Source organism: Molothrus aeneus, chromosome Z (assembly GCF_037042795.1).
Source record: "Molothrus aeneus isolate 106 chromosome Z, BPBGC_Maene_1.0, whole genome shotgun sequence".
In the NCBI taxonomy this organism is placed as follows: Eukaryota; Metazoa; Chordata; class Aves; order Passeriformes; family Icteridae; genus Molothrus; species Molothrus aeneus.
In genome coordinates, this window is record NC_089680.1 from 35,819,525 (window position 1) to 35,835,493 (window position 15,969).

Sequence of the window (15,969 nt, forward strand, 5' to 3'; positions counted from 1 at the left end):
TACTAAGGTATGCAAATGTGAGTTCTTATACTACAGAAACAGTGACTTTGAAACTGATTCAAAAAGGCAAGACAGAAAAATACCTCCAGTAAACGAAGAAATGTACCAGACTGCTGCATTTGCTTGGTCTTACCCGTGAAATCGGAGAATCCATGGAAGCTGTCATCATCCACCCTGCAGGCTTCCATCAGGCTACCAAAAAGGGTGCCAATGGGGTCCAAAGGGTGTCCCACCCAGCCTTCAAGATTCGTTATTGAGGTTACTCCCCTGTGGAGAAGATCTGTGGCAAAAACACACACAGACAAGGGAGGGAGGGAAAGAGAGCTCATGTAAGCCCATCAAAACAGTTACACAAGTGAAACTGCTTAAAATGCCCTCAATACAGAATTCAAAGCATTTCCAGTAGCTTCTGCATAGAAAGAGAAAATAGTATCTTTCAGGGTGAATTTACTGCCCTTAGTGAATATGTAAATGAGGAATAAGAAAAGAGAAAGAATGGAACCCAAACTTTTTGAGCACTAGCAAAGTGTATTATAGGTCAAAAATTTCAATGGCAATGTCTTTTGAAATCTCTTCCTTGATACTACTAGAACTCTACTGAAAATGTCTGCTTGAAGAATTACAACAAGGACTTTTTTGGTAAAATACTTACAATTTGCTCACTCAAAAAGACACAGTACCCTTTTTACATTTTTAAGTTAATCTGATGAAACTAAAATAAATGAAAATAAATTATGAGCTTATACAGCACCTCTCTCTCTCTGCACTAAACTCAGGATGACAGTTACTTAAAAAAACCCCCAACAAATGTTTAAATGAGATATACAAGAAAGAATTGTCTTTTCATAGGATCAAGTGCATTTTTGGTCATTTTAAGATCTTAGTCCACAAATACCTTCATCAGTATTTTTCTGTAGCCCATACCCAAGTTCTTACTTGGTCAGAGCACAGAAAAAACACAAAGTGTAATGAATTGGAGGAAATGTGATTGTGGTAACAGGTATTAGCTATTCCCCAAGTTCACATCATATGGCAACAACTTCCCTTTGACACTCCCAGCTTTCTTCCTCCCAGACATACAGACACAAGTAAATGACGAGAGATCAGATGCATTATTGACTACCCTCTAAAAACTGTATACAAGCCATTATGGCTGCTCTGCTTCTCTGCCTGTCACACATTAACTTGTACCTCCCTTCACTCTCTCTTGTTCACAAAGCATCATTTATCTGAGTAACCATACGCATTAAATTTTTAAGTCCTGCTTTCTGCTATTTAAATGTGTGGGGGCTACAAAATGAAACATAGATACACTGTCAGGATGGTAAAGGTTTTTTTAAAGAATCCATTGGTATGTAATATGAAAAAACCCGTGTAAATCATTCCATTACCTAACAAATAATAAAGACAATAGGCAGAAGTAAGGAATATTACCAAGCAGGATTAATCAGTGTGACTTCTTACTGATTCACTTTGTTCTGTTTATTCTGTTGTGCCTACTTATGAGCTTCTCTTGTGTCATGCCAACCAAAGGCTTCGATTGTCTTGTCAGAGACATTTAACTTAAAATCACACAAGGGGTTCCATGGACATCAGATCAGCCACAAAAAAGCCAGGCAGAAGCATGGGGTGTTTGCTGAACAAAAAGCCTAAAGTTGGGCTGTAGCTACAGTTTGCTTCTGGTTATAGAGACCAGCACACTTTATGGTATTAAAAGTGTCATTAAAAAATTCCCCATGAAATTAAAAAATAAAAAAAGCAGCACATAATAACACAGAAACAGCAAACTACTTTGTTTCAGAGCAGGATGAATCACATTTCATGTACTTTTTTAAAATGATAATAGAGTATTAGGTGATAGCTACAGAAACAGGAAAGGAATGTAACAGAGGTACTGAATGTCTACATGCTGCACCAGCAACTGGGAATGAAAAGGAGCACTATTACCAGCACACTTGCAACAGATTTCTCACACCTGCTAGTGGTATGAACACACACACTGGAACAGACACTTCCCTTCTTAACAACAACAACAAAAAAATTAAAAAAAACCCACTTACTCCTTTTTTCTGTGTGAAAAAAAAAATACAGAGGCACATAGGAACTGCAGCTAAATTTTTTATCAGCTAGGTGCATATATATTATCTTCTAAATGTTCATTTCTGGGAAAACACCTGAACACACACTTGAAAAATTTACACATATAATTTCACACTGGTATTTCTGACTATAATGCATGAGGATACACACAGTTTAGAATAACAGAGAACATCTAAAATAAAATTTGAATGAAAGCATTAGTGTAGCAGCTGAGAAAGTAATTCCAGTTTTTCTACATACATTCTTCTACCACAAAGCCACCCTCTTCATCCACTGGCTCTTCAAACTACAAAGGTTCAGAGCAGAATTATTTTGGGTTGCAAGGATCACATGCCACAGAAACTATATCTGAAGGAGACCACCCCTTCAAAAAAAACAATGGTAGTGCTCAGTGAAATACTTTTATAAAAAATGGCATTAGGAAAAAAAAAAAGCCCAAACAAACAAACAAAAAACCAGCCAATCAAACAACCAAAAAAAAAGCCCACACAAAAACTCAATCCCCTCTCTACAGAGAAACTAAAATTTTAAGCATTTTAAGAGATTCTCTTGGAACACACTGCCAAATTTGATGAATTTTTGTAGTTCAGACTTTGTCTCATTGTACCCTCTAGACTTACATTTCATAATATAAAGCTCAGCAAAATTATAGATCAGAGAAAAAAAAAAAACCAGCTGACATGCCAAATGCAAAGTGACCCTGTAAACCAGGTGACTATTTTCACTGTGTAACCAAAACCTCTGATAGGAATAAAGGCCCTATCATGCTGTATATATTGGAGAAGCTGATAAGAGCCGTGCACAGTCACAACAAAGTTTACAGAAAATCTCTGACATCCAGAATGTGACATTTACCACTGCCATCTCTTTCGCTATGGTTTCAAAACCAGTTTCCTCATGTGAACTTCCTCGTGTTACTGTCAACTTGCACACCCTTTGCCCTCCTCTTCCCCACATTTACCTTTCTTCTGAGCCCGGAACATTTCCAGCTGTTTCTGCTGCTGCCTCCTTAGTGTATTAACAATAGCTATTGCTAGCCGCAGTGCTTCTCGTGGGTATCCATGAGATCGTAATGCATCCACCCTCGCGCAGGCTGTAGGAACATGTTCTAAAACAGAAGAAGTAACTGAAGATTAGCAATGCCTCCATAAATGCAATGGCCTGTTTTGCTAGGTTACTCAAAAAGGCTTTTTTTGTCTCAATTTTTTTGTTTTGTTTTGTCTTTAAAACTATGCAAGAGAGACTTAAAGGACTACTTCTGAGCCAACATTTCAAGGGAGCCTCTGTTCTTTTTGCCAGGCTTTTCATCCATCTCCCCACCACCTCCCCCCTCAAAATAATGCCATAGAAAATGAACAAAGCACCAAGTCATGGAAACATCTTTCCGGTTTAGCCACTTACCATGCCAGAGGGGCCACCCCTGAGAGTCAAAGAGCAAGTTTTCAGTGTCGTCATGGTAACAGTAGTTGGTGTACAGGTCACTGCTGATAATGTGCTGTAAGTGGCTGTCCTGCCAGTGCAGATCGCACGCCTCAATGGCTCGAGTAAACACTGTCCGATGTGGCCTGTTCGATGAATCTGTCATTTTCACAGGTTTAGAAAGCTGCATCAGCTTTTACTCATTCATACATGAATCAGTCATTCACAGTTTTCCTGTCTTCTGCCTATTCACCAACCCCCAGCCAATGGCAGTCTACCTTGCCCTCTTCTCCACCAAGCAGCCCGCAGATGACATTTCACATCCTATTATTACCAAAGAGCTCTGACAATGTGTGTGCCACTCATCTTGCATTCAGAGAGAGATACAAAAACCAGCACAGCTGATGGCAGACAGGACTCTACACAGAGAACTGTTGGAGGTGAAGGACATTCAACAGCAAGTACAAACTAGAATGTATATGGCACTCGAGCATCCCCAGTGTCTCTCCTTAGATCCACAATTGCCAAAATAAAGGAGGGATAAATTCATCAAAGATTTGTAGTTTTTCTTTCTGAGAAGTGACGCTAACTTTGAGCACTTGTGTAACTTTGTTGGTCATGAACATAAACAAATATTATTAATAAAGTGAGGTCCTGAAGCCATGGAGCTGACATAATCCTCACTGGACATCTGATGGCAAAATTTTTCTAGCAACACGGCACTGCATCTATCAATGCTCAGAAGCCATGTCAGAGCTATCAGCAGCACGTCCATGTTGGTCTGAAGATGATGAGCAAGCAAAATACCTAAGGGGTCTTTTGCTGAAAGAACTTATCTTCCTGGCTAGCTGTGAAATTTAATAACGAACCAAGTTTTTTCCTTCACAGGTGATCTTCCAAGAAAATGAAAAAACAATAAACCCGACTAAGTGCAGATCTGACACCTACCAAGAAATTTAATCATCATTTTATTGCAATTGTATGCAGAATGTATTATTACTGATGGTTTGAGGACTATGAGCAGTTTTAAATACCCTAAAAAAACACCCTGCACTTTGCCTAGTTATTAATAGTCATCTTTGTCTGAAGATGACTGTACAAAACTTCTGTCAGATTGATAATCACACTTGAGATTAGAAAGCATGATACAGAGTACAAAGACACCTCCCCAAGATGGCAGCAGTGCAGCTGCACCCTCCACACACACCTAGTAATGCAGATGGCACATACAGAGCACATCCTACAGACAAATGCTTCAGTTTCCCACATACAAGTTTCATGTAGTTTAAAAAAAATCCCTCTTTAAACAGCTATCAAGGCTTTCTAACTGCAAACAAAATAAAAACCCCAATAGCAGAAGGAATGAGTATAGTCAAGCAAAAAACACCAGGCTTTCACATGGCACACTTGAAGGACATCCAATTTTCATGCAACAATATTTAGAAGCACCAAATGAAGAGTTAGAAGACCTAAGAAAACACAATACCTGCTCTGAAAGTGTTACAGCCCCAGTATAACAAAAACCACATATTTGTTCTTCTGCAAAGACAGCATTAGTACAACTGATTTTCACTGGTCAGTCCTCAACAAGAAAGTTACTTGTACCAGGAAAAAGGGCTGAATTCTCCAAGGCTAGAGTGTACAAGATAGAAGTTATATGTTGCAGTCAGTGCATACATTTAGGCTCACCTTGGTTAGCATTTGCACCCTGAGGCAAAGCATTGGTTAAATTGGGCAGCTCGTTTCCATGGTTTCCATCTTCCCAGGGACAAACATCCACACTGTTCCATTTTTTCAGCTGTTTTAGCCAACTGGACTTCTGCTCCAACTTGCAGTGGGGATTTAAGACTATACACATCCACAGAGCACCTGATTTTAAAAAAATTGCTAAATTATGTTTTCTATTAAAAATGCAGCAGCCAATGACTAATTGCAAACTTCTACAGCATAGATTTTTTCTCCACTCAAAGGCTACTCTGCTTGCTTCCCAGCTATGCTTAATACCTGACACAGGAACTTGGGCTGGCATGGCCAATCTGAAGCAGCTGAAAGATAGTTCCAAGCCAGCCTTCTCAATTAAAAGGCATTAATCAGTAGGCCTTTTATATTAGAAATCCAGAGTTCCCAGTGTATGGCTCATCAGACAGGAAGGAACATCAGTCAAAGGCAAAAAGATAAAACAGAAGTTACATTAACCAAGTTTTTCTTCTAATTCTTGTATCAGAAGTGAATGTTGTTTTATATTAATGAGAACTATGTATCCTTCAGCTTCACGTTACACCAAAGACACATATTAGTAAGACAAGCATCTTGCAAACATACACTTTCACACTCAGAACCCATCAGAAGTACTCATGTAATTCATTCCCAAATGCATCTGGGTCTCAGATAACCAATACACACTAGTTTTGTGCAGTGTGGTAGGAATAAGATGTTTTTACACCAATTACTTCAGTAATTTGGTTACTCTAGAAAATTTGTTTTACATTTTCTGTTTAGGGAGTTCTAAGGGAAGGCAAATTTGTGCTGACATATCACATACCACCATTTCATTAACTGCTCCCTGAGACTGTATCTAGCACAGCAGGCATAAATGCATCTGGATGTCTAGAGGCAATTTTCAAATGGAAAGGTTTTTCTCTAAATCAGCTGTCCCTTCACCAGCTTGAACTTTAACAGAAGCATGAAGACATCTGAAAGTACTGTTTAGCAACAGTTAATTTGCTCATTAAGGATGTGCCTTATACACTAAAAGAGATCATAAGAAAATGCTTAGACTATACAATGTTCATGATAGGCTGGAAAAAAAGCCAAAGAATAAAAATGCAGCTGGTTCTTCTAGGATAATAAATGGCTCCCATTCTGGGATCCTTTTACTAACTAAAAATGCAAAATTGATACCCATGGCACAGGGCATTGCATCACATTCATTTCTAAAGTAACTCAGGTAGGCCACAGCACAGAAACCAATGGAAATACAGCATGATTCTTAAGGTTAAGTCTCCTGCAATTCGACACTAACATATTAGGGGAAGCAATATAAAAAAAATATGAAAACCAAAACAAAATACAATATGTTACTATTCAGAACACCAGAGAGATACTAAACTACTGCAGTTTACTACTGCACAGTGGATTAGAGTAGAGCAAGTGTTCTGGGTTCAGGAAGTGCCTGAAACCTGCCATGTGTGTGAATAAGGTCAATACCACTTTTAAAAACTTACTTTCTTATTTTAACATATTATTTCTTTAAACACACTTGCCAGTACACTTCACTCTCCAAAAGGAGTCAAATTACAACTGATTCTTATTATTAAGCATCAATCATTCAGTACTGCCCAAGACAGAATGTATGAATTCTTGCTATCTGCAAAACAAAACACAAGATGCAGCACAATGGAAAGCCTTGGAGAGAACAGTTGTGGGCTTGCTTAGTTATTTTCAAAATCAAGTATCACTTGAAGGTGTAACACTGTACCTCTCAGTATCTAATAAAAACAAAACAAAACAAAACAAGCCAACACAAACCCCCCCAAAAACAAAAATCCCCCAAAAATAAAACAACAAAAAAAAAAACCAAGCAAAAAACCCCCAAAAACCCACCAATGTAATACTTTGTAACCAGATTTCCAGTGTAGTCAGACTGAAGCAATAGCAATGTGGAATATCTTAAACCCACTCAGTAAGTATTTCAATCATCCATCAAGGCAGAACACACACTACTGTGCTGCATCATACCCCTACAGAATAAGTGGCCTTTTTTTTCCTCTACATCTGAGGAACACCCCTAGAGGCAAGACAATTCACCACCCTCCTAAGGAAGCTGCACAACACATGTGGTACATCTGTAAGGAGAGGGCAAGATAACCCAAAGTACTAACATTCTTCAAAAATGTCTGTAGTTTCATGTGGGAAACTATGTCAAGCCCAGCAGTTACGCTTGTTAGTAGTCATCGTCTCTGAAACTCAGGCAATTTTCATGTAAAGAATGAGTGTATTTCCAATAAACTCCTCACAACCCACTTAAAATTTCAATAGAACTCACAACTGCACCCTGCTCCCTATGACTTCAGAAAAAGCTGCATGCAACACGTGAGATCTCAAACAGCTTTGATGGCTGTTGATTCCCTGCAGGAAGAGGACTATGAGACAAAACTCATAAGAAAAAAAGGGAACAGAAAGAGCTCCTGTAGCGCTACGAAGTGTACCACCTGGAAGAAGGATGCATAATGCCACTGACCCCTGACTCTTCAATCTATTTGGATTTCTAGGATTTTTTTGGTTAGTTTGGGTTTTAGTGAGATTTGTTTTGGTGTATTTTTTTTCCTTCTCTCCTCTCTCCATCCCTGCCCCAAGTGTATGCATTTACCTCTATTCATATCTCTTCCTACTTCTGCTCCCTAAACACCTTCCCCCTCCCCTGACATGTGCTCCATTCTGGCTGTTTCAATTCACTGATTCCTGCCCTGCTCCCCACGCTGAAGAATCTGAGGAAAATGTTCACTTGTGCCCAGACTTTATCATATGTCGAGTGACAGGAGCCTGGAGGAGGATATTGTTATTTGACTCTGATGCTGCTCAGTGGAAGCCCTCTTGAACTAGCCCTGAAATGTCAACACCAACCTGAAGGTGTACCCTAGTCTCAAACAAGAGAGTTTCTATTTCTGCCTGATGGTTCCCATTTGGGGAAACTGCTGATCATGTTCACCCCTTACTCAGAAATGGCCTATGGACAAAATGAAGGACAGGTACTCATAATCTGCAAGAAAGGTATCGGAATCAATTTCTAGTGACTTCACCCTAAAAACTGCTGTTGGCAACAGTTCATGCTCCAAAGAAATTGGAACACATTCCAAAATACATTCCTACCATTCTTAAGTTTACATGTTTGATTACATTTAATGATTTCACCACTGCAAACTACAATATGAACAAAAGTCTCATTAAATAATACTTTTTAAAAAGAGACACCAAAACCCCAGAGAAAGTATTTGTGTTTACAGACTGCCTTTCTCTCTAACATAGCTCTCTCTCATTCCTATCTCCTTTTCCCCAGATTTTTTTCCATACTGGTTCTCAGAATGCTGACCCATCTTCCCCCCACCCCAAACTGCATGCTATTAGAACACAACTGAAGTTCTTGTTTAAGTTTCTGGACTCTATCCTACGTCTTTTCAGTACAAAACTCCCCACAGCACAGTGCCAAAACAAACACAATTCAATATACAAGAAGTTTTCCCCAGAAAATACTTGGAAAATACGCCATGTTGCAACTGCAATTTGTTGCTTATTTCACAAGAGAAAGGGTATTAGAGCTGTCACATTGCAGTGAGGAATTGCCTATTTTGATTCAACACTAATCTCTTGACCTGAAAAAAGGCAGCTTTGCCAAAACAGACCTTTGGTTCAGACAGACCTCCTTTTGAAAATGCATAACGATCCTTCATCTTTAGTGTTGATCACACAACCAAAAAAAAAAGGAAAAATTTACATGCAGGCCTTCCTTGTACATACAAGGAATATCAGGGCTTTTACGTTTCTCTGGAGACATCCATATCTTTGAACTTAGGGGACAGCATGCATTTATATTGATCGGGATTTAAATACACAAACTGAAAAATGTTAAGAGCATTAAGTCACTGTAAAAGTAGATGTAGTATAGAACAGTAGGATAACTACACATCCTGTGTACACACGTATCCGTGAAGCTACACTGAGGACCCAGCATACTGTTCTGTTCATCCATTTGATTACATTCTGCTTTTCCAAAACACACCATGCTATCTTTGTCAGGGCTGCTGTACAGCTGAGCTTGGGTCAGCATTTCCTCATTCACAACACCTGTGCAATCAATTGCTAGGACTTGGCCTATGCTTTGGTATTATACTTTTCATATACTTTAGATCAAGTATACAGTGCATTTCCAAAATTAAAATATTCAAGAAACAGGTGCTGTAACATTTCTTTGCCTTTTCCATTAATGCACAACTTCATCTTAAAAAAGAAGCTACAGGAGTAGTAGTTGACCATTTCAAAGAAAATGTAGCCAAGATCATTCCCTCTGCCCAAGAGACAAGACAGCTTCAACACCTGCTGCACACTTGCCACTGTGCCCCACTTGAGACTAATCAATTCTATTACAAAAATCATAATCTTCCAGCATTGAAAGTGCCAGAAGAAAAACAATACTAGCAGACAGAACCTATGAATGCTTTAAACTATAAGTGTCAGCAAAGGACTTTAAAGTGGTTTACATCTGTATTTTAAACACATACCCACTTTCACTGGGAAAGCCACTTGGAAACCTCAAAGAAGGTACTGTGTAGTATTTATTGCTTCTGAATGAGAAGGACAAGTGACTTCAGAATAACTGGCAAAGCCACTGCCCTTCTCCAGGCACGGAGAGATCTGCACCAGAACAAGGCATAATCACAAGTCCCACTGGAGACTGCTCCAATTAAACAGTTGCCTTTATAGAATGGTAAAGATAGGCAAAGTGCTTCAGGACTATTCCCTTTTCAATCAGAACATCAAGGAAAACTACTCTCAGCACTCAGGTGCACCCAAGTTGCAACTTTATTCACAAAAATGCCGTAATGCATTCTGGTTTCAATATTTAGCCTTCAGAAAAAAAGGTTTTCTTTGAGTGTTGTGTTTTTTGAAGAACAGAGTGCTTCATTTTGCACTAATTCATTCTATTACTGAATTAAACTTTGATGTATTGGTCTTGACAAGTGCTTCATGCTGATTGTATTGTGTATGATAGCATAATCACTCCCCTTGCATTTCACACTAGCTGGCTGATTAACGCCATAGATTACCCGCAGCACTGATGGCATGAGGGAATCACTGCCCTTCTGCAGGCTAACCTCCGAGCACGCATTTCAGAGAGGGGAAGTGTAAAACAGAGACAAAATAAAATGCCTAATTCCTTAAGCTTCTGTTTCTTGCTGCCTGCTGCTGCTATAAGGGTTAAAGGCACATGTGCATTTGGCTGAAACATGTATTTACATTTTGAGATCCTATTCTAAGCTATCAGCAACCACGAGATCTGATTTCTGTGTCAAGTAACTACAAACTTCTGCTTTCTCCTTCTGTGTTTTCAGCTTTTAACACAACGGAGTAAGGAATTAACCGCACGCTTCAGACATTTTGCATGAGTCTGTTGTTCTGGGTTCTGACCTTTCATGAATGTTTTAAAAATTCCTGCATCTTTGCAGACACTCTGCCATTTGACCAAAGGGTTTCAAAGGTTTTCAAAGAACAGGAATTTGCTTGAAAGGTGCAGTTTACAGCATGTCAGTGGACTATGACCTCCCCAAGAGAACACTTAAGATCAGTCATACGTTCATTAGATACCCCTGTTGCATCTATAGTGCTCTATAACCTAACCACCGTAGCAAGACAGGGGCTATTAGTCTACAAAGCTGAAGAAAAGTAAAAAGAACCTGCAAATGAACCTTACTGATTAACTTTCCTCATATTTAGAAAACTATCTAATCATTTGTTTACAATCAATCAAGTGAAGGCAAAAGCATGGCTAATACTAACATATATAGTACAAAAATGGTCCTTTATCTTAATATAACTCTTCACAATTTTAACTAGCTGCCAATATTTACAGCTAGGTGGAGAACACAAAGTATGCTCCTGACCAAAATATGTATCAGATATTTTACCAATTACTTTATCTACCAATATACTCTCAGTAGGAACAGTCTATTTTCAGAGACTTCAAGAATTTTCAGAAAGTTGATGTGACTGTAACTATAAATCCATTAAGCTACTTCCATATAAATTTATCCTTGAGATGAATGAATTCCTCTCACAGTTAATTTTTAAAGAAGAGGCAGAACAAGAGATGTTTGTCCAACAAAACAAGCTATTAATAAAGCAGAGACACAAAAATACCTCTCCTACAAAAAACCACAAAAATCAACCAACGGAACAAAAAGCTACCAAAAACATGGAGCAAGTGCAAACACTCCCAGGCATACCGGGAATTACAATTGCCACAACTGTTCTCACAGAACATAAATAATGCACTGTAACTGACCAAAGGAATACATTCTGATTGTCTAGTTTGAATTCCTTCCCACACTTTTGTTTCACAAGTCACTTCCACCTTCAAGTTCAAACATGACTGCTGAGTTTTTACAAAACCAGCAGACTTCAATTACAACTTTTACTACAAGAATCTAGTACAGCACCTGGCTAGACAGCTTACTGACTACGTACCACAATGCAAAATTCTAAGGTTATTTTTAGTTTTTAGTTAAATTTCTCCAGCTCCAATTGTAATTTTCAGCTACGTTTTGTGGGTTTTGAAGAACTGTCTTCCCTATAAAATTTTTTGTCTATATAATAGAGAGTTATAAAGGATTTCCTTTGTCTTGACTTGACACACCCAAGTGGCTTGATATTCTTGCACCTCTCACTTCCAATTTTTTTTTTCCAGTAATCATGGAATACTGGAAAAAGACAAAAGATTGGAAAATAGCACAAGGCTAGGCTACATGGCTGAATCAGATGTAAAGCTCAGAAGTCAGTGAAGACTCAGTAATTCTTCCCCATGAATCTATCATTTTTCTCTAGGTCTGGTATTTACTAGAAGTGACATTGGAAAATTGAATGCTAGCCTACTGTTACTGAAGTATGAAAAATAACACTAGGGGAAAATAACACTATCAGCTTGGCTTAGAGTAAAACTCTGTCCTTAATCTTTGCAGACATGACTCCACAGTTAGGGCTGTGGAGTTGTGCACCAGCTTCAATACACATCATTTTTTAGGACAATTTCAAGTAAATCAATTCAACATTAAAGGAATTAAAAAAACAACTGCTTTAATGTGGGTACTTACAAAAACCCTGAAGTACTTTACAACCAACTAAACAGAATGGAAATGCAACTTTCTGTATGGCATTAAAAATAAACCCCTCAAGCTATGGTAATTATTGTGACCATTATTTCTGAAATCTGATAAATGCCACAGGATTAGCTCAGCTGGTTAGAGCATGGTTCTAATAACACAAAGTTGTGGGTTTGATCCCCATATGGGCCATTCACTTATGAGCTGGATTCAATGATCCTTCTGGGTCCTTTCCAACTCAGAATATTCTGTGATACTACCTAAAAAACCCCATTTTTACTGTCATACTCTGGCCTCACATACACCCTCATTTCAAATACTCTTAAGGCAATGTCAGTAATGGAGGAAGAAGGAAATGATCCCCAGAGAAGATGGACAAATCCATCTTTGCAGAACAGCAGCCTGGCTTCATTCACTGAGGAAATGAAGGTGACAGCATCAACCAAGACACTGTAGGGCCATGACAGCAATTTAAGTCGTCATCCATAACTCAGGTCTTGGAACAGGAAAACTACCTTGTGATGCTAATTCTGACCTACTGTTAATTTAGCACCTCCAACAACAGAAATCATTCAAAGACACTGACATAAATCAACAGCTTGTTCTGTGAAAAAGCAGGTGTCACCTTAAGTGCATGACCTAAGGGTACATGTGTTTCATAAGACAGCTGAGACTAAACAATATTAATGTAACTACTACTTAAGCAAAGACAGCCTACTGGATATGATACAGTTTGAGACAAAATTATGTGTAAGATACCACTCTACCTAGAAAAGCCCCACAATGAAAGACCTAGGGAAATGGTGCATCCAACCTCCCTTGAAAAACAGGACTTCCTACAGCTTTCATTTCAAGGCCAGAAATGCCCTATGTGCAACTGACTAATCTATACCTAGAAATCTGAAGTTAACTTTATTTTCTACAAGAGCAGGGCATGGATACTTTCTTTAGCTTTATGGCAATACATGATGCAATTATAAGTGGGTATATTAAACAATGTAAAGACAATAAACATATAAACTTGGCAGTTGAATTTCAAACTCAGTCTTGCTGTGCTGTTTTATAAAAACCATAAAATACAGGGGAAAGTAATTATCTCTACTACATGGCTGACCCAAAAAAGGGAGACTGCAAAAAGTATGCAGGTCCAAAAAAATGGTACTAGAGCACCAAAACTGTAAGGAATGCTTAACTTTATCCATTCTTTTTCATGCCAGCCCTGGAGTAATCATTACGTCTGGCACCAGGAAGGAATTCCTCTAGAGGCATACTGGCAACAACCATAGCTGCTTTTGTCCTTTTTCCCCCTCTCCCTTAAGCACTAAGCACAGATAATCTGTTCAGAACAGCTGGCATGTCCCATTCATACAGGTTTGTTTCTAACTGCAAAGGGAAGGAATGCCTGAGACAGAAATATAGATAGAAAATAGCTTCATTCAGTTAAGGTTAAAAGAATCTAACACTGTTTTCTAGAGATGACTATAAATTTTTATCGGGAAAAAATTCAGAGTGTTTTCCAAATTTAACAAAAAAAAACAACAAACCAACATTATTTAACACTTGCTCATTAGTTTGCTTATGGCAAATGGTAATTAAATCTCTCTTAATTCCTTTGCTAACCTCAACATTTAGAATTAAGCTTTAGATGAGGAGCAAAGTGTTACTAATAAAGATCTAGGCATGATCCATCAGGAAATATATTGTACTATTTCTCTGTATCACATGACCTTGTAAAATGGTACTTTATTTTAACTTTTAACACAAAACTATATCATTCTAATCCAGAAAATGGTCAACATACCAGTGTGAAATCAAAATAGACTATCAGCCTGACCCAACATTAAAAAGTGGTATACAACAGAGCAAAGTACTAGTGAAAACCTAGTAAGAACTACTGTAGCAAAGCCTCATTATCCACCATACTCCTTTGTAGAAATGGTCCATTTAATATGCTAGTATACATTTAGTATATAACAGAAAGGACTGCAAAAATGCTACTGGAAAGAGCTTTATCACACGAATGAGGGTCATTTCAATACCATAAGAGGTTCCTACACTTAAACACTTGAGATTCCAATCGGTGGTTGAGGTACAGAGATTACACAATAAATGTGGAAGGTACACAGCTGAACATAGAGAGTACCATTTAAGTTCTCATCAACATCATAAAATAAGATGACCAAGAGAGACCTGGACCAGCGTGAAGCAAAACCACAATACATTCACCAACTCTATTCACTGCCCTGCCTTGCCAAGGACCTCTTTGGACACTTCCCCATGACAATGCCATCATATTTCTACTTCACAAGAAACTAATCCTTGACTCTAAAAAAACCCAACTCTCCTCTCCCTTTAGGAGTTCTTAAATATCAAAATGGAGGAAATCTACTAGAAATGTTTTTTTTGGAACATGCAAATTATGCAAAGTTGCTTCACCTTGAAGATAAGCAATAGGATATGAAGATAGTGAAAATGGTAGCTCACAGGAAAAAACCTGATTCTATAATCTACATGTTGACAAGGTGTTGGGCTCCATCACTCCATCAAGCAGTAGATACTTGTCTTAGATTCTTCTACTTGACTGCTTTCATCAGATTAAGCATCTGGGATTTAATTTAGGAGTTTCAGCTTTATTAAGCTGTCACAAGAGCAGCCCTATTCTGATAACAGTAGCTGGTCTAATTATGGCCTGGTTTAGGGTTGACAAGTACAATGATTCATTCATGGCACATGAGAAGCAATAAAAAGTTGTTTTGCATTACAGCTTTAAAAATGTAGACACTTTTTTCATTTAATTTGTCACTTAGCTTTTGCTAAGAGGACTGTTAAATTGCAGTAAGAGGCAAATGGGGCTTTTAGTTTAAATGCAATCCCCATAATTAATGATCTGTAATGGCACAGCGCTCAAGCGGGAACACTATTGTTTCACAGTAGGCTGTGATGGTGACATGTGACTTTTGTATTCAGGTCCTGTAATATCCATGTGGCTAAAGGGCTTCCTATTTCATTTCACAGCCAGAAGCCTGAAGAAAACACCAATTAACTTGCAGATCCCATTTGCCAACAAAACAGTCTCTTCCCAGTGTCTGGCAGTGCTCAACATTTAATTCCAAAACAGAGCCTCACAGCCATCATGATCCCTGGGCTGGAGTACAGAGTCAATTTTCCCCCTTTTTTAGGGGGAATCTTTTTATTTTTCATGAGAACAAGCAACTTTTACTTTATTTTTCATGGATGAGTATTCATGAATTGCCCATCTACTAAGATCACACAGTCCATTTTTTTTTTCTCTCTAGTCTATAAAGAAAGCTTTCTTTCAAATCAGAGATCTCAGCTCAACAGGCATCAGCAGGTATTTACTTTCCATTTCCATACTCCATTTTACCAGTGCAATTTAATTAAAAGGCAAACCAAGGGGTTTCAGATGATTAATCATTATGACATCCTAAACTCCTCAACCATGGTCACCATGAGTCAAACATCTAAAAAACAGCATGTGAAATTTATATACTGGGATACCATTTAAACAGCAATGTGAAGAATTCCAACTCTGCTTTAAACTCTGCAAAGTGGAATTCAT

General features: G+C 38.3%; 1 protein-coding gene across 1 annotated transcript in view; it reads right to left on the bottom strand.

Moving 5' to 3' along the window:
• The window catches only part of ZSWIM6 (zinc finger SWIM-type containing 6), a 108,413-nt gene that overhangs the window by 17,905 nt on the left and 74,539 nt on the right, over nucleotides 1–15,969 (bottom strand). The window contains exons 5-8 of the mRNA XM_066568839.1: nucleotides 5,209–5,388; nucleotides 3,502–3,678; nucleotides 3,062–3,208; nucleotides 134–280 (exon numbers count right to left, since the gene is read on the bottom strand). Coding sequence (XP_066424936.1) covers nucleotides 134–280; nucleotides 3,062–3,208; nucleotides 3,502–3,678; nucleotides 5,209–5,388 — 651 coding nt within the window. The remainder of the gene's footprint in view (nucleotides 1–133; nucleotides 281–3,061; nucleotides 3,209–3,501; nucleotides 3,679–5,208; nucleotides 5,389–15,969) is intronic.